This window comes from Gopherus evgoodei, chromosome 1 (genome assembly GCF_007399415.2).
Source record: "Gopherus evgoodei ecotype Sinaloan lineage chromosome 1, rGopEvg1_v1.p, whole genome shotgun sequence".
In the NCBI taxonomy this organism is placed as follows: Eukaryota; Metazoa; Chordata; order Testudines; family Testudinidae; genus Gopherus; species Gopherus evgoodei.
Genome location: NC_044322.1, coordinates 114900687 through 114921233, shown reverse-complemented (window position 1 = coordinate 114921233; position 20547 = coordinate 114900687). Strand labels below are relative to the sequence as shown.

Sequence of the window (20547 nt, the reverse complement as noted above, 5' to 3'; positions counted from 1 at the left end):
TCCTTTAGGTTTTCTTTAGCAAGAGTGTTGGAGGGTGCTTTGTAGGTTGCTTACAAGGTCTAGAATGTTCCTGGAGAAGGTGTAAACCCCTCCCATTGCTGCTTCACCAACTGTAATGGCCCCTTAACCTCATGGCCATACACAAGTTCGAATGGTGAAAACCCTAAACTGGGATGTGGCACAGCCCTGTAGGCAAAAAGCAACTGCTGCAACACTAGATCCCAATCATTGGAGTGTTCATTTACGAATTTACATATCATGGCCCCCGAAGTTCCATTAAACCTTTCCACCAGGCCATTGGTTTGATGGTGGGAAGGGGTGGCAACCAAGTGATTCACCCCATGAGCTTCCCACAGATTTTTTATGGTCCCTCCCAGGAAATTAGTTCCTGAATCTGTAAGGACCAACATACCCTGGCAAAAACGTCTGCTAAGGCCTGGCACACAGTTTTAGCCCTGGTGTTGCTTAGAGCTACTGCTTCCGGCCATCGGGTAGCAAAATCCATGAAAGTCAGTATGTACTGCTTTCCTCTGGGGGTCTTTTTTGGGAAAGGACCCAGAATATCCACAGCTACTTGCTGAAATGGGACGTCAATTATGGGGAGTGGCTGGAGAGGGGCTTTGACCTGGTCTTGGGGCTTTCCCACTCATTGGCACACCTCACAAGATCGGACATAATTAGCAACATCCTTGCCCATTCCCTCCCAGTGGAAAGACTTCCCCAGCTGGTCCTTGGTTCTGTTCACCCCGGAATGACCACTGGGATGATCATGGGATAAGCTCAAGAGCTTTACCCGGTACTTAGTTGGAACTACCAACGGTCTTTGAGGACGCCAGTCTTCCTGATGTCCACCAGAAAGAGTCTCCTTGTATAAAAGTCCTTGTTCTACAACAAACCAGGATCTGTTAGAAGAAATGAGAGGCAGTTGGGTGCTCTGTGCCACCATCCAAGCTTTCTGAAGGCTGTCATCTGCTTCCTTCTCAGCCTGGAACTGTTCCTTTGAGGCTGGAGACATCAGTTCCTCCTTAGACTGTGGACTTGGGCTTGGTCCCTCTGGAAGTGATGTAGGTGATGGGGTTGTTTTTGTTGATTGTGAACCGCTTTCCGCTGGTGCACTATGTGATATTTCAGGCTCTGGCTGAGCCTCTTGGGTAGGGTTGTCCGCTGGTTCTGCCAGTTCAGGCCTGCTGGTGCCCTCTGGTGTTGGAGTTGTAGATGGGTTTGCAAGCGCTGGAGTCAGTGCTGGCAATGGTTCTGGGACTGGATTCACTATGGCTGTAGCATTCATGGGTAGAAGATCCAGTTCCACCACCTCTGTCTGGGTCTCTGGTAACACAGAAGGGGCCCTGGTGGACGGCTCAGGAACAAGGATGGGTGTGGAAGCTTGCTTTGCCTGGCTGCGTGTGACCATTCCCACCCTCTTGGCCAGCTTCACATGGTTGGCCAAGTCTTCCCCCAGTAGCATGGGGATGGGATAATTATCATAGACTGCAAAAGTCCACATTCCTGACCAGCCCTTGTACTGGACAGGCAACTCAGCTGTAGGCAAGTTTAAAGATATTGACATGAATGGATGAATTGTCACTTGGGCTTTGGGGTTGATGAATTTGGGGTCCATTAAGGACTGGTGGATAGCTGAAACTTGTGCCCCAGTGTCTCTCCATGTGATAACTTTTTTTCCGCCCACTCTCAAGGTTTCCCTTCGCTTTGAGGGTATTTGAGAAGCATCTGGGCCTGGGGATCTTTGGTGTGATTGTGGCGTAATGAACTGTAATCAGTTGGTATTTTTGGGGCAGTGGGCCTTTATATGTCCCAGTTCATTATATTTAAAACATCGCCCAGCTGAGAGGTCACTGGGCCGAGGTGGGTTGCAGGAGACTGGTGAGGTGGGACAATAAGAGGTCTGGGGCTTTCCTTGGGTTGTAGGTGGGCCTTGGGTTGCCCCCCGGTGATAGGGTTTAGTTTCGGTTTGCCATCTCTGAAAATCGCTCCAACTGCTAGTAGTTTTTTTCCTCTGTACCGTCTGTGCGGTGGATAAATTGCGATGTGGAAATACGCGTCCTTCATATCGAGGGCGGCACACCAATCTCCTGGATCCAGGGACAGGATAATGGTCCCCAGGGATACCATGTGTAACTTCAGCTTTATCATGAATTTGTTGACTTCTCGCAGGCCTAGGATCGGTCGTAGACCTCCCTTTGCCTTGGGGATTAAGAAGTTGCAGGAATAAAACCCCTTGCCTCACGTCCTTTGGCACCTCCTCTATGGCTCCCATGGCTAGGAGCGACTGGACCTCTTGTAAGAGGAATTGCTCATGAGAGGGGTCCCTGAAAAGGGATGGGTAGGGAGGGTGGGAAGGCAGGGTTGAAGCAAACTGGAGGTGGTATCCCCCTTCCACCGTGCGCAGGACCCAATGATCTGAAGTTAGCTGGGACCAGGCAGGGAGGAATTGGGAGAGGCGGTTGAAAAAGGGAGGAGGAGAAGGACCCAGTAGGGTAACTGGTGGGCCGTTCTCAGGCGTCCCATCAAAAAGTTTTGCTTGGGCCCCGCTGGTGGTTTAGGGGGCACCTGATTTTGAGCTCAAGGGCCAGACTGTCTCAGACGATTCCCCCTGCCAGCCTTTTTGGTAAAGTCCTGACACAGCCTAGGCTGGGAATAAGGACAATTAGCTGGGGCTGGAAGGTCCTGCATTGGGTCACTGGTGTGTGCATGCCCAGCAAGCGCATTATAATGTGATTGTCCTTCAGACTTTGCAACCTGGGGTCAGTCTTGTCTGAGAAAAGACCCTGGCCTTCGAAGAGTAAATCCTGAATAGTTTGTTGCAATTCAGGGGGAAGGCCCGATACTTGGAGCCAGGAGATACGCCTCATCGTCACTCCTGACGCCAGAGTTCTGGCTGCAGAGTCCGCTGCATCCAGAGAGGCCTGGAGGGAGGTTCTTGCTACCTTTTTACCCTCCTCAAGTAGGGCCGTGAATTCTTGATGGGACTCCTGGGGAAGAAGCTCCGTAAACTTCCCCAAGGACACCCAAGTGTTAAAGTTATACCTACTTAGGAGAGCTTGTTGGTTCGCCACACTAAGTTGGAGGCCTCGCAGAGTATATTTTGTGGCCAAGGAAGTCCATACGCCTAACCCTCCTTTGACTTAGGAGCCGGGGCTTGTTGGCCGTGACGCTCCTGTTCGTTCACCGATTGGACAACTAGAGAGCAAGGAGGTGGGTGAGTGTAGAGATATTCATACTCCTTTGAGGGGACCATATATTTTCTCTCTACTCCCCTTGCTGTAGGTGGAATTGAAGCTGGAGATTGCCAAATGGTGTCCACATTAGCCTGTATGGTGCGGATGAACGGAAGAGCGGCTCTAGTAAGTGCATCAGCCGACAGGATGTCCACGAACGGGTCCTCTATTTCAGGGACCTCCTCCACTTGCGAGTTCATATTCTGAGCCACTCATCTCAAAAGGTCCTGATGGGCCCTGAGGTCAATTGGTGAAGGGCCTGAGGAGGATGTCCCCGCCACCACCTCATCAGGTGAGGAAGAGGAGAGGCCCGGGATCAAAGGGTCCTGTGGTGGCTCCTGTACTTGAGGGGCGTCATCTGCATCCAGTGGAACCTCGGCGACTGCAGATGGAATTGAAGCCTCATCCGTGCCCGTAGGGTGGGGGCGGCTTACTGTTGCCTCTGGTACCCGGTGTTCTGACGGGGCCGACCGTTGAGCCACTGATGATGCACCTTGGCTTTGGTGGCATGCTCATGGTGTCCAGAAGGACCAGTGATGAGGCCCTTGCTCGTGGCTCTGTCTTTCTGGGAATATATGGCTGGGAACGTCAGAGTCACGCTCCTGTTGATAGGATGCGCCACCAGCCTTGGATGACACCAATGTGCGTCTGGAAGGCCACAGCAGTGCCGACAGACCCTGGGAGGGTGCCACTGTTCTTGACGCACGGGCCCGGGGTGGTGCCGAGAACTATAACGGCATTGTGAGCGAGACCAGGACCTTCTACTGTATCGAGGCTGGGAGGTCGACCAAGATCACGAGTCCCTTCGTCTGGAGTGACTGCGGGATACATGGTGCCGAGATCGGTGCCATGAGCTGGATCAGTACCAGGAGCATCTGTCCGGCGAACGAGATGTCAAATGGTGCCACAAGCGCGACCGGTACCGCGATGGAGAGTGGTGCCAGGACTGAGAGCGGTGCTGGGAGCGGGAACGGCGTGATCGAGAGCATCTGTGAGACCAGGATCTTGAACGACGTCTCTCTAGTGAACCAACGGAAGGAGGCCTTACCATGGCCTCCTTGCCGATGGATCGTATGAGCCACACCGGCGGTGCCGAGGGTTGAGGCCGTGTTGACTCCGTCATTGCGATGAGCTCCCTTGCTGTGGAGAACGTCTCCGGTGTAAAAGGGAGGGCAAGCTCAACCACAGCATGAGCCGGGGAGCTGTCAGGCACCAGACTCGATGACCCTTGTGGGACCGGAATTGACGTTGCCGAGCTTGGTGGAGGCGCAATCTGCAGTACCACAGTAGATGACGGTGCCAGACGAACCGTCTTGGAAGAGGGCTCCTTCCGTGGAGCAGAAGTTGAAGCACTATGTTGCTTCTCGGGTCTTGGGGACAGGGAGCGGTGCCGAGCAGATGTCTGTACTGGTAAGGGTCGGTGCCGGGACTACTTCTCGGTACTGGAGCGGTCCGGGGCTGAAGGGGCACTCCTTACAGAAAGAGTCTGTTGGGTGCTCGATGCCGACGCTGCAGGACTAAGTGCCGACTCCATGAGGAGCTGTTTCAACCGAAAGTCCCACTCCTCCTTCGTCCTTGGTTTAAACAACTTGCAGATGCAGCACTTATCAGCAAGGTGGGATTCCCCATGGCACTTGAGGCAGGAGTCGTGGGGATGCCCTATTGGCATCGGCTTTTGGCATGCCGAGAATGGTTTGAATCCCGGTGCCTTAGGCATGGGCCAGCACTGGGGTGGAGGAAAGGGGCTAATCCCCGATCCCCCCTTAAACTATATACACTAATTATAAAGACAACAACTAATATTAACTATAACTACAAGAACTATACACACAATAACAGCAAAGAACTATGAGTAGCTAGGGATGTGGAGATCAGCAAAGCCGCACTCCACAGTTCCAACGACCGTCACGGGTGGTAAGAAGGAACTGAAGGGCCGTTGAGTCGGCAGGGGTATATATCCAGTGCCATAACGGCACCACTCCAGGGGGCGCCCTGCTGACCGAGTGTTGCTGGGGTAAAAATCTTCCGACAAGCGTGCACGCAGCGCACACACACCTAATTGGAATCGATACGAGCATGCACTCAAAGAACGTTGATACCTATGGTCAGATTTCTCGTGGCAAGTTGGATAAGGGCTATGAATGGGACACACATCAGTGCCGTGCGAAAATGAGTGAGGCAGGCATACCAGAAGGCAAGGGAATCAAACCGTCACTCTGATGCTCCACTGAAGACCTGCCACTTCTATAAGGAACTGGATGCCATCTTCAGTGGCACCCCCACCTCCACCACCGAGAGCCCCACAGATACTTGGCAAGACTGGAGACAGGGGACATGGGAATTAACTCTGAGGACAAAATCATGGACAAGGAGGTCAAGTTGGAGGACAATGTGGAGCAGACAGCAGGGTTCTCCAGTGGCGCAGCGAGTCAGCAACCTTTCTCCTCTCCGGAGAGGTCTGGCTAGCCCCACCAGTTGGTGCTGCTCAGTTATGAGGCAGAGCTGTCCTTTGCTTTGTATATTCTACAAGTGGGTGAAGGGATAGAAACGTACAAGACTAGTTTTGTTTGCCTGTGCTTCACATTCTCCTGTGCAGCTAAGCAGTGCAGAGGAACAACGTGGTAATGCACAGTGAGATTTCACGGGAATTCTCCAAAGGAAACTTTACCGGAGGTACTCGCCAATACTCTGCCAAAGGTTCCTTGGCAGAGCTGCTTTGTTCCTTACCCCATTGTAAGAAGCTTTCCCGTGTGTGCAGGGACCAACGCGGCACACAGGCGAGCAGCCCAGGGACCCCGTCTGAAGCTGCACGCATGCAGGAGATGCACCCTTGCTTACTCTCAGGAGTGAGAGACCAGCTTCAATGACCTTTGGCTGTGGAAAATGGTGGCAGTTTACAATATTGTCCCCAGCCATCTTCAGTGATCCTCTTAAAACACCACCTACACCTTTCCCCCCCCCACACTTTTTGCCTGCACTGTTAGGCTAACATATTTCAAGTTGCTCCACCAAGCTCATCTCCGTTGTAGATCTATTTAACTAGTCAAACCAGGGATAATATGGCCAGTCAGTCATATAGCACCAGAAGGCAGCCATTAGAATTGCCAAATCTGGAATGCTCAATGACTACTTCTATTGAATCCCGATAAACTCAGTCAGGGGATAGGAAGGGAGGAGGCATAGTAAATGACACAAACTCCCTTCCCCTGGCCAAAAAACCCAAGCAAACCAATTTATCCAGGACTTAGTAAACATTTGGAACATTTCATTTGACCACCTCCCTTAGAGGCACAACTGAGCTATCAATAAGGCAACACTTCACTCATGCGTCTATTCCCTTCATTTAGCAGTCACATACCAGGGCGCACATCCCTCTAGAAAGTAAGTTACAGAAAGTAATTAAAATAATTTATTAAAATCAACATGTTTACATTTGTACATTCCACATACTGCTGGATATGTTCACTGACATACCGAGCAAGAAGTCAAGAGAGCAGAAGGGTAAGTGTGAAAGTTGCCATAGTAGCAAGCTTAATCCAGGGATACTGTTAGTTGTGTAACTAGCCATTAATCTAGGCTAGCTATCTGCTGCATTCTCCCTTTGCAAGTAGCAGCACATTTCATAATCTGTGTTCAGAGGACAAAGCTATTAGCTTACAGTTCAGACAATGTTCTACACCAATGAAACCGTCGTCATTAGTAATTCATAGGTAATAGTAGAACAGGTGACATGAATTAATTCATTATTGCCAATGTACTTTTAATGTAAAAAATTATGATGTAACTGAAAATTTAGATCATGCTGATATAGAATGATCAGACTAAAGCTAACTGGGAAAGAATGAGTGATATTATTGTAGAAAACAAAACTATCAGAGTTACAGCTTTTTAAATAAATTACTCATGGTAAGACGTACAGAAAGACTGATAAAACATTTTGTTGCAAAGTCTGAGTCTTGATTCAGAGTTAAGCCTTCATATAAGAATGTATAATGAAGGCATTAAACTGCTTTTATGCATATTCCCACTGCAGTAGGATCAAAGATACCAGTCACATAATAATGATTCATAATGAAAACTAATATTTTAATGAACCCAAGAAAGACATGGCTGAGGATGCATCTAAAGCTCTTAAGGCTACAATCCAGAACTTCCAGTGTGCTGTAGCAGTGACCACATGGGATGTGAACACGTGGGCTGCAGCATCACATTTTGAGGCCTTGTCTACACTAACAGTGTTCAGCGAAGATGCTACCTACACCAATGGGAAAGCTTCTCCCGGCAATGTACGTACTCCACTTCCCCAAGAAGTGGTAGCTATACTGACAGGAGAAGCCCTCCTGTTGACATAGCACTGTCTTCACCAGGAGTTCGGTTGGTATAACTGTCACTCAAGGTTGTGGATTTCCACACCCCTGAGCAATACTGTTGTATCAATGTAAATTTGTAGCGTAGACCAGGGCTGACTTGCACAGCAGTAACTTGCTGTATGAACAAGCCTTTAGTGAAATGTGACATAACCCCCCCCCACACAAAATAAAGTTTGAGAGAGAGAGAGAGACACTTCAATGAGCATCAAAAAGAGTCCTGTGGCACCTTACAGACTAACAGACATATTGGAGCATGAGCTTTCATAGGTGAATACCCACTTCGTCAGATGTATGTAGTGGAAATCTGGTAATTTCCACTATATGCATCCGGCAAAGTGGTATTCACCCACGAAAGCTCATACTCCAATACGTCTGTTAGTCTATAAGGTACCACAGGACTCTCTGCTGCTTTTACAGATACGGACTAATACGGCTATACCTCTGATACTTCAAAGAGCATAAAAATCTCATATCATAAACTTTGTTATGTACAGTACATAAAAAGTAACTGTCTCAAACACATGGGTATGGAATTTATCAAGAATATTCTTGTAGTACAGTCAAATTGCGTGACAATTTATTGACAGATTAAGGACAATGGATTGAAATCCTTTACAGGCATAATTTGGACTGTTCACTGCTGTTTCTAGCCTCTAATTTGAGCAGAACACTGGATTCTGAAGTGCAGTTTTTGTTATATCAATTATTTTCCACCTCCTTTTTGCTTCAGATAAGGAGGAAATCAGACAGTAAATCAGGACAAGACAACATGGTCAGGTTTTTATTTTTTTTTTCGGGGTGGGGAGGGAGCAGGGAAAAGTTGTTATCCTTTCTAACCAGGACAAATGTGGACACACTAGCCTAAGCAGGTGACTAAAGGAGAGCCTCCCTAATTGTGAGTTACCTGAAATTCTAGGTCAACATTCAGGGCAGGTTTACACTACAGGGAAAATTCGATCTAAGCCATGCAATTTGAGTTACGTTAGTAGCGTAACTCGTCGACATAGCTTAGGTCTACTTACTGCGGGGGCCACACCACACTGGATTGATGAGAGAAACTCCCTCATCGACTCCCCTTACTCTTCTCCTTCTGGTGGAGTACTGGAGTCGATTGGAGAATGATCAGCAGTCAATTTAGCGGGTCTTCACTAGACCCACTAAATCAACCCTGTGGATCGATTGCCACAGCACCGTTCCCACCAGTAGTGGAGTCAAGACCTCAGTGAGATTTCATTATGTGCTAGTATTAGGCAGTACAGAAAGCTCCGAGCTGGGTGCTGAAGCAAAAAGGAAACTCAACCGGAGAAGTTTGTTTCATGTTGATAACAGCTATCATATGAATCTGAAATTGTAGGGACAACACAAGGTGGAAAGAAGATTCAACTCCTGCAGTAGTGCTGAACAGTATCATTGTTACAATGCTGTGTTTTATATTCCATGCTGAAATTTTTATTGGGAAGCTTACCAAAGATGTAATATACTAGAGAGGCTTGCTCTTGACGACAGGAGCATTTTGAATTGACTCCAGAACCAGCAATGATTGAATACATTGCTAGAACAAGAAAAGCGGCAGAGACTGCAAGACAGCTGATGTGAAAGCATACATACTGAGGGAATAGTGTCTCAAAGGCAAAAATAAACCAGAAATATGGGACTTCCAAGTCATAGCTGGTGTCATTTCTTATCTAACTTGGCAGCAGGGCTGCTGACACCAACCATCTCTAACGAATCCCTCTCAGAGGCAGTAAACAAAGACCCAACATGTTCTTTATGATATAAAGCGTTACTAGCTAAAACAGAGAAGTTCCAACCCGCCCTGAATTTAGATGGTTAGCAGGAGGCACTCCATGCTGAAATCAGTGCTGCTGCTATTGATATTAGACAGGGTTAAAAACAGAGGTAAAAGGCACGAACAATGAGAGAAAGGTTAGTCATGGAGAGGCACACACAAGTGAGGTCAGCATCTTTCCGCAGCTTTGAATCCAATCTTGCTACTTTCTGACATTTTGCTTCGAAGATCTTAAAAGGGTGGCCAGCGAGGCAGACATTAGTCAATCATAAAGCATTTTCAACCTTCCCAGATTACTCCAAAACTTTTTCAGGGAAAGTAGCTCTTTAAGCAGAGTCACTAAAGATCTTAGTCAGCCGTGTTCTTTCACTGTCCTCTGTGGAACCTGGATTTATCTTTGGATCACTTTCATTTGGAAATTTTAGCAAGTTTCCAAACATGGGTTATACACAGTTTAGTGGTGCTGCATTAATGTACTGATTTCTACAAAATGTGGATTTAATTGGAGATAAAGTCTTAAAGTGGATGACGACAGCAGATATGGAAAAGTTGCAGAATATGATGCTGTAACTGAAGAGGTTTTGAAACAAATGCCTTGCAAATTGCTCTAGAGTTAGAAGTTTAATTATGGTCTTTGTGCCAGAAGCAGTAGTCCCACAAACCTGCTATTTTATTTTTTGCACATAACTGAGTTGTTTTGAGACAAAATTAATTTATACTGCTTAATTTTGCCAACAGGCTTCCGGTCAAATAAAGGTGTTTCTCTAAATTTTAGAATTGTATTAAACATGTGCATAACTGTAGTTAATACACTGAAAGCAGTAAATCATATAGAAGTTGAAATTCCAGAGGCAATATATTATCTTTCTTCCCCCTTCCTCCCCCCTCCACAACCTCCTCAAGATTACACTTGAGTTAAAAACTTAAGCCTCTTTTTTGCCCATTATCCTTCCAGTTCAGGTTAGATTATGTTATTCTATGTTATCCATTTTTGTATACCTTTTAACATTTGCCTTGCATGTGTGCTATAGCTGGATTTGAATTTGTTTTAGATGAATTACAGGTTATGTTTAGATGACATTAAATATGTTAACAGAAAAACTAATATTTGGTCTTATTCATGTGTAAACTTAGTTAAGGTGTTCTACCACGAATTTGCCCTTATTTTAAGTCCCCAGGGCGCCACTTCTTGAAACGGAGTGTGAAACATCTGGATTTGACATTCTGTCTGGACAGTAACCTTACTTTAAAAAAAAAGAAATAATATATTTCCTTTTATTAGTGAGACATCTTTATGAAAACAAAATTAGTGTACTGCAGCGGATATTTTTATATAATGCCTGTTTCCCAACAGGATATATAAATCATTTCTTACAAACTCCATGCTATTGTCCACATCAAAAAAATCTATATTCAAATCTTTATAGAAGATAATACTGTTTGTGATTTCCTCACGTCAGTACTCCTTGAGTTACATGATTTTGGTTTTATTATTTTTTTCAACAATATTTTGTCTACATTACCAACCTCTGAACTTATTTTATTAACTTATGTGTGTTTTGGACCATATTGACTTTGAACCCCATTCAGAAAGGAGTTATGTCTGGGTTGCGGTACTGTTACCCTTACTTCTGCACTGCTGCTGCCGGCGGCAATGCCTTCAGAGGTGGGTAGCTGGAGAGCAGCGGCTGCTGGCCAGGAGCCCAGCTCTGAAGAAAGAGCCACTGCCAGTACCAACACAGAGTAAGGACAGCATGATATGGTATTGACACCATTACTTCTGAGCTGCTGACTGCAGAGCTGGGCCCTCAGTCTGCAACCGCCATTCTCCGGCCACCCAGCTCTGAAGGCAGCAGCGCAGAAATGAGGGTGTCATGATATGGTACTGTCTCCCTTACGTCTGCGCTGCTGCTGGTGGGGTGCTGCCTTCAGAGCTGGGCGCCTGGCCAACAGCCACCACTCTCCAGTCACCCAGCTCGGAAGGCAGCACAGACGTAAGCGTGGCAATACCACAACCCCCTTAAAATAACCTTGTGATCTCCCCCCCCCCCCCCGCAACTCTCTTTTGGGTCAGGACCCCCAGTTTGAGAAACAACGATCTCCTCCATAAAATCTGTATAGTATAGGGTGAAAGCACACAAAAAGACCAAATTTTATGGGAGGAGACTAGATTTCATGGTCAGTGACATTTTCATGGCTGTGAATTTGGTACGGCCCTAGATATTGTGCAGATACACTTTGTGCTGGAAATCTCAACTGACTCAATCTGAAAAATTTAGATGAGTCATACCAACTATTTCAATCATGTATCATTCAAGAATCTATTATTACAGCTTGATTTCTTCTTTGGCTTAAAGAATTGAAGTTTTAAAAATATGTTTATACATAATCCTCTTATGTAGAGCGAAGTTGCCTCCTTCAACTCTCAGGCTCCTTACAAAATTTGGTTAAACAGTATCTCGAAGAGTTCACAGGATCAGTAAATGTTATTTTTTCCATTATAGAAAAAGCGTTACCTGAAGAAGAGCTCTGTGGAAGCTTGAATGCTCATCTCTCATTGACAGAAATTAGTCCAATAAAAGATGTTGCCTCACCCATCTTGTCTCTTAAACAGAACACTTCAGAATTTAGAGAGCATTTACTAGATCATACCAAATTCACTAAGCACCTGGGGGTGTCATTACTGACTTCTTCACGACCTCTCCTCCCCTTTCCATCTAGATCTCACACAGGGATCCCAAAACACTGACCCTTACTATTGCAAGGAGTCCCAGTGTAGTCTCTGCTTGCTGTCCAAATTATATTACAGCAGACATTTATAATGTAACCCATACTCTTGACATCATTGTTTACATGTTTATCCTCCAAGGACATTCAATAATAAAACCAATTTATTCAACTGTATTTACAGCATATTTGCATATTAATAAGTAGGTCCATATTAAAAATTATTAAAGCCTCTTTCCCCAACAAAAATGTGACTAGGGTCTAACTAGACTGTATCAGACAGCTTCATTACGACTGTGTTTTCTCAAATACAGATGTGTAACTGTATGAGGCCATCAGTTTCCACTGAGTTTATTACTTTAGACACAGCAAAACAATAGAAACTAGCAACAGGTCAGTACTTAAATTGGTTTTATGACAACAATACAGCAGAACGTGGCGGCGGGATGGGCCAAGGGAGACAAAAAGTGCATCAAAAGCCAACAATTTGTAGCGCACAGAACAAGTTAATAATGTGATCTGTGGAACAGATTTCAGAAGAAATGAGGGCATGCTGCAGCAGACAATTGATATGCACTTTTTTCTTGAGAATAAGCTGCATCATGCCAGTCTCTTCACTACATGGCTACAACACTGTATAGTCTCTTCATCAGGGGCGGCTCACGACATTTCGCCGCCCCAAGCATGGCGTCATGCCGTCGGGGGCGCTCTGCCGCTCGCCGGTCCTGCAGCTCTGGTGGACCTCCCACAGGCATGGGAGGCACGCCTGCGGGAGGTCCACTGAAGCTGTGAGACCAGCGGACCCTCTGCAGGCAGGCCACCGAAGGCAACCTGCCTGCCGCCCTCCCAGCGACCAGCAGAGCGCCCCCTGCGACATGCCGCCCCAAGCACGCGCTTGGCGTGCTGGGGCCTGGAGCCGCCCCTGCTCTTCATCAAGCATTCTAGAGACAGACAATATCCGACTCCTGAATAAAAGGGTCTCTCCCCGCCACACCATGTTTATAAGCAACACATTCAGTGCAAATTTAAGTTTCCTTAAAAAACATTAGTCTGCCCCGTATTCATCCTTTCTGTGAAGAAAAGGCTTATTTTCTTTCAGAAGGTAGATTTTTTTTTCTTATTATACACAGAAGAGCATACTCTTGCGTGTCTCTATTTCTGATAGTTAATATTTTCTTTGCTGTCTACATTCATAAAGATCAGCAAATGAGTGGCCACATTTCACATTTATTGAAATCTTCCCATTAGCCCCAGGATAATCTCTTCATCTTGATTTATTGTTAAAGTAGCTGCACTTGGCTCTTCATCCAGCACATTTTCCAAAGAGTAAGTCATGGAAACTAGTGCAACCTGGAACATATTTCAAGTTTGACTGTGATGGGTCATGTTAGGATTCATGAGTCTCTTTGCGGCGCAGTGGGTGTGAACCATGCCACCATTTGGATATCTCACGAATGCAGGCTCACAGAAAGGACTTTGGCACACCTGGCAGAGCTTTTTGTCCGACAGAATAATTGGGCTTCCTTTTAGTTTAACCTATAAATAGGGGAAAAATATATGAATCCAATATCACTGCAAATCAGGAAGGGAACTAAAACAAACAAACATAACAAATCAGATTGTTTATAAGACAACAGTATCCATTAAAGCTTTTCACATTACAGCTACATTAGCTGAACTGTACTGAGCGGAAAGATCTGGGTCACTTGACTGGAATTTATGAAGCCCAATTACATGGATTATTTAAATTAACTTGGACTAATTTTGCATATTAACAGCAGTTTGTTGTAACTATTTCATGTTTCTTCCTAATTAATACTTTTTTTTAAAAAAGGCACTTGATTCAAATCCTGATGCTTCTCAAGTAACTTTGCGGAATGTATAGCAAGTTTTGCAAGTGTATGTTACTCAGTTTCCCCGGAGGTGTATTAGCCCATGGATTCTTGTCTCAAATCAGATTCTGCAAGTCAATTTGTTAACTCTCTCAATTAAATGGACATAAGAGCAAATTGGAAGTGTTAAGTAATATAACTCTAAGCAGGGATGGAAGGTAGTTTCTCAAGTGAACATTGTGCTTACAGAAGTGATCCAGTAGGCTTGAGTTGGGATGAGTGCCATGCAAATATTACCACACAACTCTATCCAATACATCTGAACCCTGATTAGAGTTCGGAGTTTCTCAAGGAGAGCATGCTAATCATGAAAAAAAAACTAAACACAAAAAGGTGGTAAGATGTGCACAACACATGCATTAGTTTGGGAACACCAAATTCTTTCACTTGCAACCTAAACAAAGCACACTAAGCTAGCCATTACTCTACCCAGGCCCAACACTATCCTCTTTTAAAGGGAAAATGAAATAGTTTTTGTCACAATGTTTTGAAATTTAACCCTGGGAGAGCTGGGCAGTTATCAGAACTGTCCTGAGAACTGGAGGTACAACCAGAGAAAAAAAATAATTTTGGATAACTGAAGAAAACTAAGGGAAAGGTTTCTTCCTTCAGGAATCAACTACTTTAATTTATAGAAAAATTTTAAAAATCCATGTATTTGAATTATAACAAAGAAAGCAATACACCCACCTTGTCATGTTTATAGATTAAGTTTTCAGCTTTTGCTAACCCAAGTGTAATTTGAGTCATTCTTTTTGTATGAATGCTTTCCCTCATTGCTCCTGTCAGGAATGGGGAGAGGAGCTGTACTGACCAGCTGTCGGGCACAAGCTGTAAGACACGAGCTGCATCAAATTCAGCAGCATGATTATTCAAGAGATCTACAGCAGCCATGACCAGTTCACAGTCCGAAGAGTCTGGATTTAGATAAACCAAGAGCAACATATGGAAAAGCCTTCGCCGGTATGGTAGATCTTTACTCTCAGAGCTCCACATGCAGTAATCTTCAGCAGCAGAAAAGTCCTTTAATTCATGGACTAGGATATGCAAAGCTTTGTCATGTTCTTCCAATTTCCCATATAGTATTGCTCTTTCCATATGTAGATCTGTCTCCTTGATTTTATCTGTCAAATGAGAATCAATTTAAGACAGTGCTCTGTTCAATAAAGGGCATTATTTGCTCTCCCGGAAGGGATCAAAACTTAAGGGAAAAAACAAATAGCAAAATACTGCTATCTAGGTGACAAAAAGGCAGTGTCATTCTATATACTTTATCAGAAAATAAGTATATTTTCTATAAATCTACCTTGTGGGATCAGTGCACCTTAGTCCATATTGTGAACTGTGAAAAGCACAACAAGTCAGTACATTTCTCAGCCTCCCTTCAAATTCTGGAATCTTTGAAGTCCAAAAAGAAAAACAGTATGTTGAGCAAATGTCCCTTTTCTGAAAGAGAGACCATACAAATACTAATCCCAGAACTGTGTTCCAGCTGCCAAAACATTAAGTGTTAACATCTGGCAGAGAAGAGGGATAATATAATCCATCTATAAATCTCCTCTTAAGGAGGGAAATCTTAATTTTCGGAAAATGTTTTTTTACAGTAAGTAGGTGCAGCACAACTACAGAAATTTAATGGAAACAAGTAATTACCTTCCAAAATATGCTGCTTTATTTTCAGTTGGGAAAACACTAGTGTGCATTTTGAACCACCACATATGATTAAGCCAAAAGCTGGTTAAGCCTACCTTTAGTTCACTACCAATTTATTCCATGTAAAATTCAATTCATGTAAAATTCCAAAATAGCAATTCAGTGTTTCCAAATTTAGGTATTGCAAAAGTTAGCAGCTCTTTGATCCCCTTTAAAATCTTACATTTCAGAGCGTTTATACATTACTACCTTTATCATTGGTTAGGCTTTAACCTACACATTAACATCTTTAATGACTGGCACGGTCATATTTGTCTGCTAAATGCCAGGTGCACGTGTGGAGCAACATAAAAAGATATCGCTCAGGTTGATAAGGAGTGACTAGGGCAAGGGTCAGCAACCTCTGGCACACAGGTCGCCAGGGTAAGCACCCTTGCAGGCTGGGCCAGTTTGTTTACCTGCCGTGTTGGCAGGTTCGGCCAAATCGTGGCTCCCACTGGCCGCGGTTCGCCGTCCCAGGCCAACGGGGGCGGGTGGGAAGCCGCGGCCAGAATATCCCTCGCCCACGCCTCTTCCAGCCACCCCCATTGGCCAGCGAACCGCGGCCAGTGGGACCTGCAATCGGCCGAACCTGCCCACGCGGCAGTTAAACAAACTGGCCCGGCCCGCAAGGGTGCTTACGCTGGTGAGCCGCATGCCAGAAGTTGCCGACCCCTGGACTAGGGTATGTAATTTCAGTTACTATTAAAACAGTAACAGCCAGTTCAGTGTATTGGTAAGCAGACTAAGCTCAGATATTCTATTTTTGTTTTAGGTTTATGAGCAAACTCAGTTTGGTGGCACTGGAAACCACAATGTTTTCTCCATGTAACAGGTATAGCAGAGATAAAGGCAATAAAAGTTTCCCTCCCCTCACTGGGCCTCAAACCTGTTCCATCTCCATACCTACCCAGGTCTCAGCAGAAGCTGTCAGAAGAGAATATTGTCTTTCATTTGTAACAGGGTAAAAATACTCATCTTACCTAAAATAAAATGAATTCTATAAAAGTCAGATTGCTGAAGAAGACTGTGTAGCTTAGTCTGTGTTTCAGTGAATTCCGCACAATTGTCTGTGGTCACAGATTTTAGTTGCAGCACTGCCTCTAAATACAACACAGCTAAGTGGGTATGATACTTCTCCTTCTGCAGGCATAAAGGACAAGACAAAAATGCAATTACAAGACAAAGACAACCCACCCACCCCAAATTAAACAGCAATTAGTTTTTACAGGATATTTAGTGTAAGTACACGGACGTATGTAGCAAATATTGCCCAATACATTGAACAATTTTTTAATCTTATAGACTGCTCTGCAGAATATTTTAGTAAGTTCGGAAGCCATTTTTCCCTTCAATCAATCACTCTTCTAGTCCTGTATACTATCTGATGGTTGATAGACTCTGGTCCATTAGAGTAGAAACTATATCCCTTATATGTATCCTAATATTAAGCAGGTATTCCAGTTATATAAAATATCAAATCCTTATTTTACTCCGATTGAGGTCTTGGCCTCAATGGTTTCTTGCAACAGTGAGCTCCACAGGTGAGTTGTGTTGTATAAAAAAAATTCCCTTTATCAGTTTTATTTTTGCTGCCTTCCAATTTCATTGGGCAACCCTTGGTCTAGTACTTTGAGAGTATGAAAAAAGAGCACCTGACCGTCTTGATAATAGTTTTAACATATCTTTCTGTCACACCCTTTTATATCTCCCTCCTCTGTAATTGAATAGTTTTAATCTAATTAGTTTCTCTTAATTTTTAAGTCTGTTCACTGGACGTTTTCTATTTCTATGATATACTTTTGGAGGTAAGGCCACCAGAATCAGATAAAGTACTTAATCTGAGGGTATGCCAAAGTTTATATAATAGCATAACGTTTTCAGCATTACTCACTATACCCTATGTAGTAAAACTTAAAATCTGATTATTTATGAACCACCATTACTGAGGAAAGGTTTTCACTGAAATGGTCCATAATGACTCTTAGGACTGAGTGGCAATAATTAATTTAGAACCCAGAGTATATAAGTAGTTCAAATGGTTTCTTCTCACGTGCATACCTTTGCATTATCTCAAACTATGTAATAACAGAGTCAGTAATCTGGTGACAGTGGTTTACCAAGAAATATTCAGGACATCAGTTGAATGCCAGTGCTTCATGGAAACAAGTATGCTCATTAGCATGAGCAGGGTTGCCTCCACTGCAGGATTTTAGTGAATGATGGGAAGAGGAAACCACGCACTTATCCCAAGAATGCAAAGTTTTGTTAACAGTTCAAGTTGGGGAATTGGGTACCAGAAGTCCTGGTCCCCGTGGCACCCCTCCGCCTGCATCATTGCTTTGCTATTTGGGTCAAATCAAATCACTTTCCTTTTATGTCTCAGTGTAACACCATTTACCAGCCTCAAGAGGTTATGCTTCACTTGTGAGATCTGTGGTATAGTGCTGCTATGTTCTGATAAAAGGCTACTGTGTTCCAATCTGAGGGCTGTTGGATGTCAGTGCTGGGTAAACGATTCCTGTATATGCAATTTCTAAAGTGCTTTGTGATCTTACAAGGGGGCTAAATGACTTAAGTTGTGTTCCTCTAGCTCTTTACATAAGGATTGAAGAACATGCCTGCCTCTGAAATACTGAAACTTTGAAGTTAAAAGAAACACCATCCAAGTGTAACAAGATTAGCAATTATTGCTCAACCATTTTTTTTTTTTTTAATGATCTTGCCTATAGTAGAACTTTTTAGACCTTTAATTCCCTCTGGTTGCAAGTCTACAGGTGGAAGCACACACAAGCTCAGGCCAGTATAGCACCATGATGTTTAACTCTTGTGGTAAAAGCACTTACACCTGTCCACAATACAGCTTCCACTGGTGCAGGTGTACCAATTGGAATTAAGAGTTTAAAAAAAAATATCTTAGTAGACAACTTGGCCTCCAGTCTGGTCTGTATGTTGCTTATTAAAGTAATTAACTCCTTGCAACAGGAAACGTATCTGTTTATTCACCATTCTTCATGTCTACTGCATTATGCACATGATTAGCATCATATAAATAATAAATGAAGCTACAACTTTGTCACAGAGGTTGCAGAAGTCATGGAATCTGTGAGTTACCAAGATCGCTGTGAGCTCAGCCCACATGTGGCTGGAAGCTGCAGGGTCTGGCTGCCGCTCGCAGTAGAGGGACCCCGGAGCTCCCCGCCACCACGGGTGGTAGGGGGGACTCCAGAGCTCCCCGCTGCTGCAGGCACCGAGGGGCTCCTTGCTGTGGGTGGGGGACCCTTTAGCTCCTGGCCGGGCCTCCGCAGCTCCGAGCCATGGGGGGAGGTGGAATCTGGAACTCCGAGGCCCCACAAGTGCTGGGGGGGCCCGAAGTTCCCAGAGGCTCCCCATTTTGTCATGGATATTTTTAGTAAAAGTCAGGGACAGGTCACAGACAAAGAAAATTCACGAAGCCCATGACCTGTCCCTGACTTTTACTAAAAACATCCATGACAAAGTCTTAGCCTTAGTAATAAGATGGCACTTCCATAGCTTCTTCCATCTGAAGATTTCAAAGTACTTCCCATAAATGATTTACGCCTCACTGACTTACCTTGTCCAGAGATGGAGAAAGAGTCAGAGAGGTTAAGTAACTTGTACAATATTACAGAAGCACAATGTTGCAGAACTGGGAATGGAAGCCAGATCTCCTTATTCCCATGGTTACACTCTAGCCATAAGATCATCCTCTCTTTCTCTGCCTTCTGGGTAAACTTAAAACCCACTGTACAAAATATTTAAAATTTGCCAAGAAACACTTTATGAAGCCTAATTGTACTTCAGGCCCTCCATTTGAGGTATCCCAGTTTGGGCACGAAATCAGCTTTTTCTGTGGTATTTCTGAAGAGCTTACCTCTATTTTTCTATCCAAGACTAGGTACTCCAGATATTTAACAAGTGACTTAGGGTATTTGTTAAGGCAGTTCATGACGTTATCTGGATTAAAGCTGACTTTGTCTTCCAAAGGCCTTTTCGTAAAAATCTGTACTCCAACCTATAACAAGTTAGTTGCATTGAGGAAGTCAGATATCTTTATTTTTTGTTTTAAGCACTCACTTTGTTAATGATTAAATTAAGAAATCAAATACAAAATATTCAGAACACACACTACGCAAAAATAATGGATTCACAAAACATACTGAACTGGGCTGCTCAGTCACTGTTTCTTGATGCATCACATACCTACTGCCCCAATTCAGAATGGATACATTGCCCAATTTGTAAGCCTTTTGTGGTAGGGATCTTTTCAAACAAATATTTTTTATTCTAGGACATGAATGTGAGAGAAGCATAACAAAATATTAATACTACAAAGAACAGGGCAAAAAAGAAAAAAGAGTCAAAGGTCAGAATGTCAGCTCAGATTTTCAACCTTATCTCTGGATTCCTTTAAGAAATCTAATTAATAAGCTTTTATAACGGTTAAAATCAACAAGATTTACTAACTGTGGCATTAAATACCATGTTTCTCATACTGTGACAGTACAGATCCATGAGGCTGGTTTCAGTATCAGTTAAGTCTACATGCTAAATAGTAGATGGAATATACAGTGCATGAATTTAGAAATAACTAGAAACTATTTAGGTGGTAAATTCCATGGGACAAAGGCTGCTACTTGTGCATTTTCTAGCACAAGCACACAGTTGGCACTTAGACTGGAGTACTAAATACTCGTGGATATTACAGAAATGATACACTTGAATGTTGGTAGGTAAAGAGCATAAGCCATCTAACTCCTGAAGCAGCATAGGTGTTGCCAAGAGAAAAAGGTTGCTTACCCCACTTTCCCACACATCAC

At 44.1% G+C, this 20547-nt stretch overlaps 1 protein-coding gene across 3 annotated transcripts in view; it reads right to left on the bottom strand.

Moving 5' to 3' along the window:
* Positions 1–12975: 12975 nt before the first annotated feature.
* TGFBRAP1 (transforming growth factor beta receptor associated protein 1) overlaps positions 12976–20547 on the bottom strand; it is a 58490-nt gene continuing 50918 nt past the window's right edge. For all 3 annotated transcript variants that reach the window (XM_030569772.1, XM_030569780.1, XM_030569789.1), the window contains exons 9-12: positions 19602–19742; positions 16690–16849; positions 14705–15138; positions 12976–13658 (exon numbers count right to left, since the gene is read on the bottom strand). In XM_030569772.1, the coding sequence (XP_030425632.1) occupies positions 13485–13658; positions 14705–15138; positions 16690–16849; positions 19602–19742 (909 nt within the window). In that variant the 3' untranslated portion in view covers positions 12976–13484. The remainder of the gene's footprint in view (positions 13659–14704; positions 15139–16689; positions 16850–19601; positions 19743–20547) is intronic.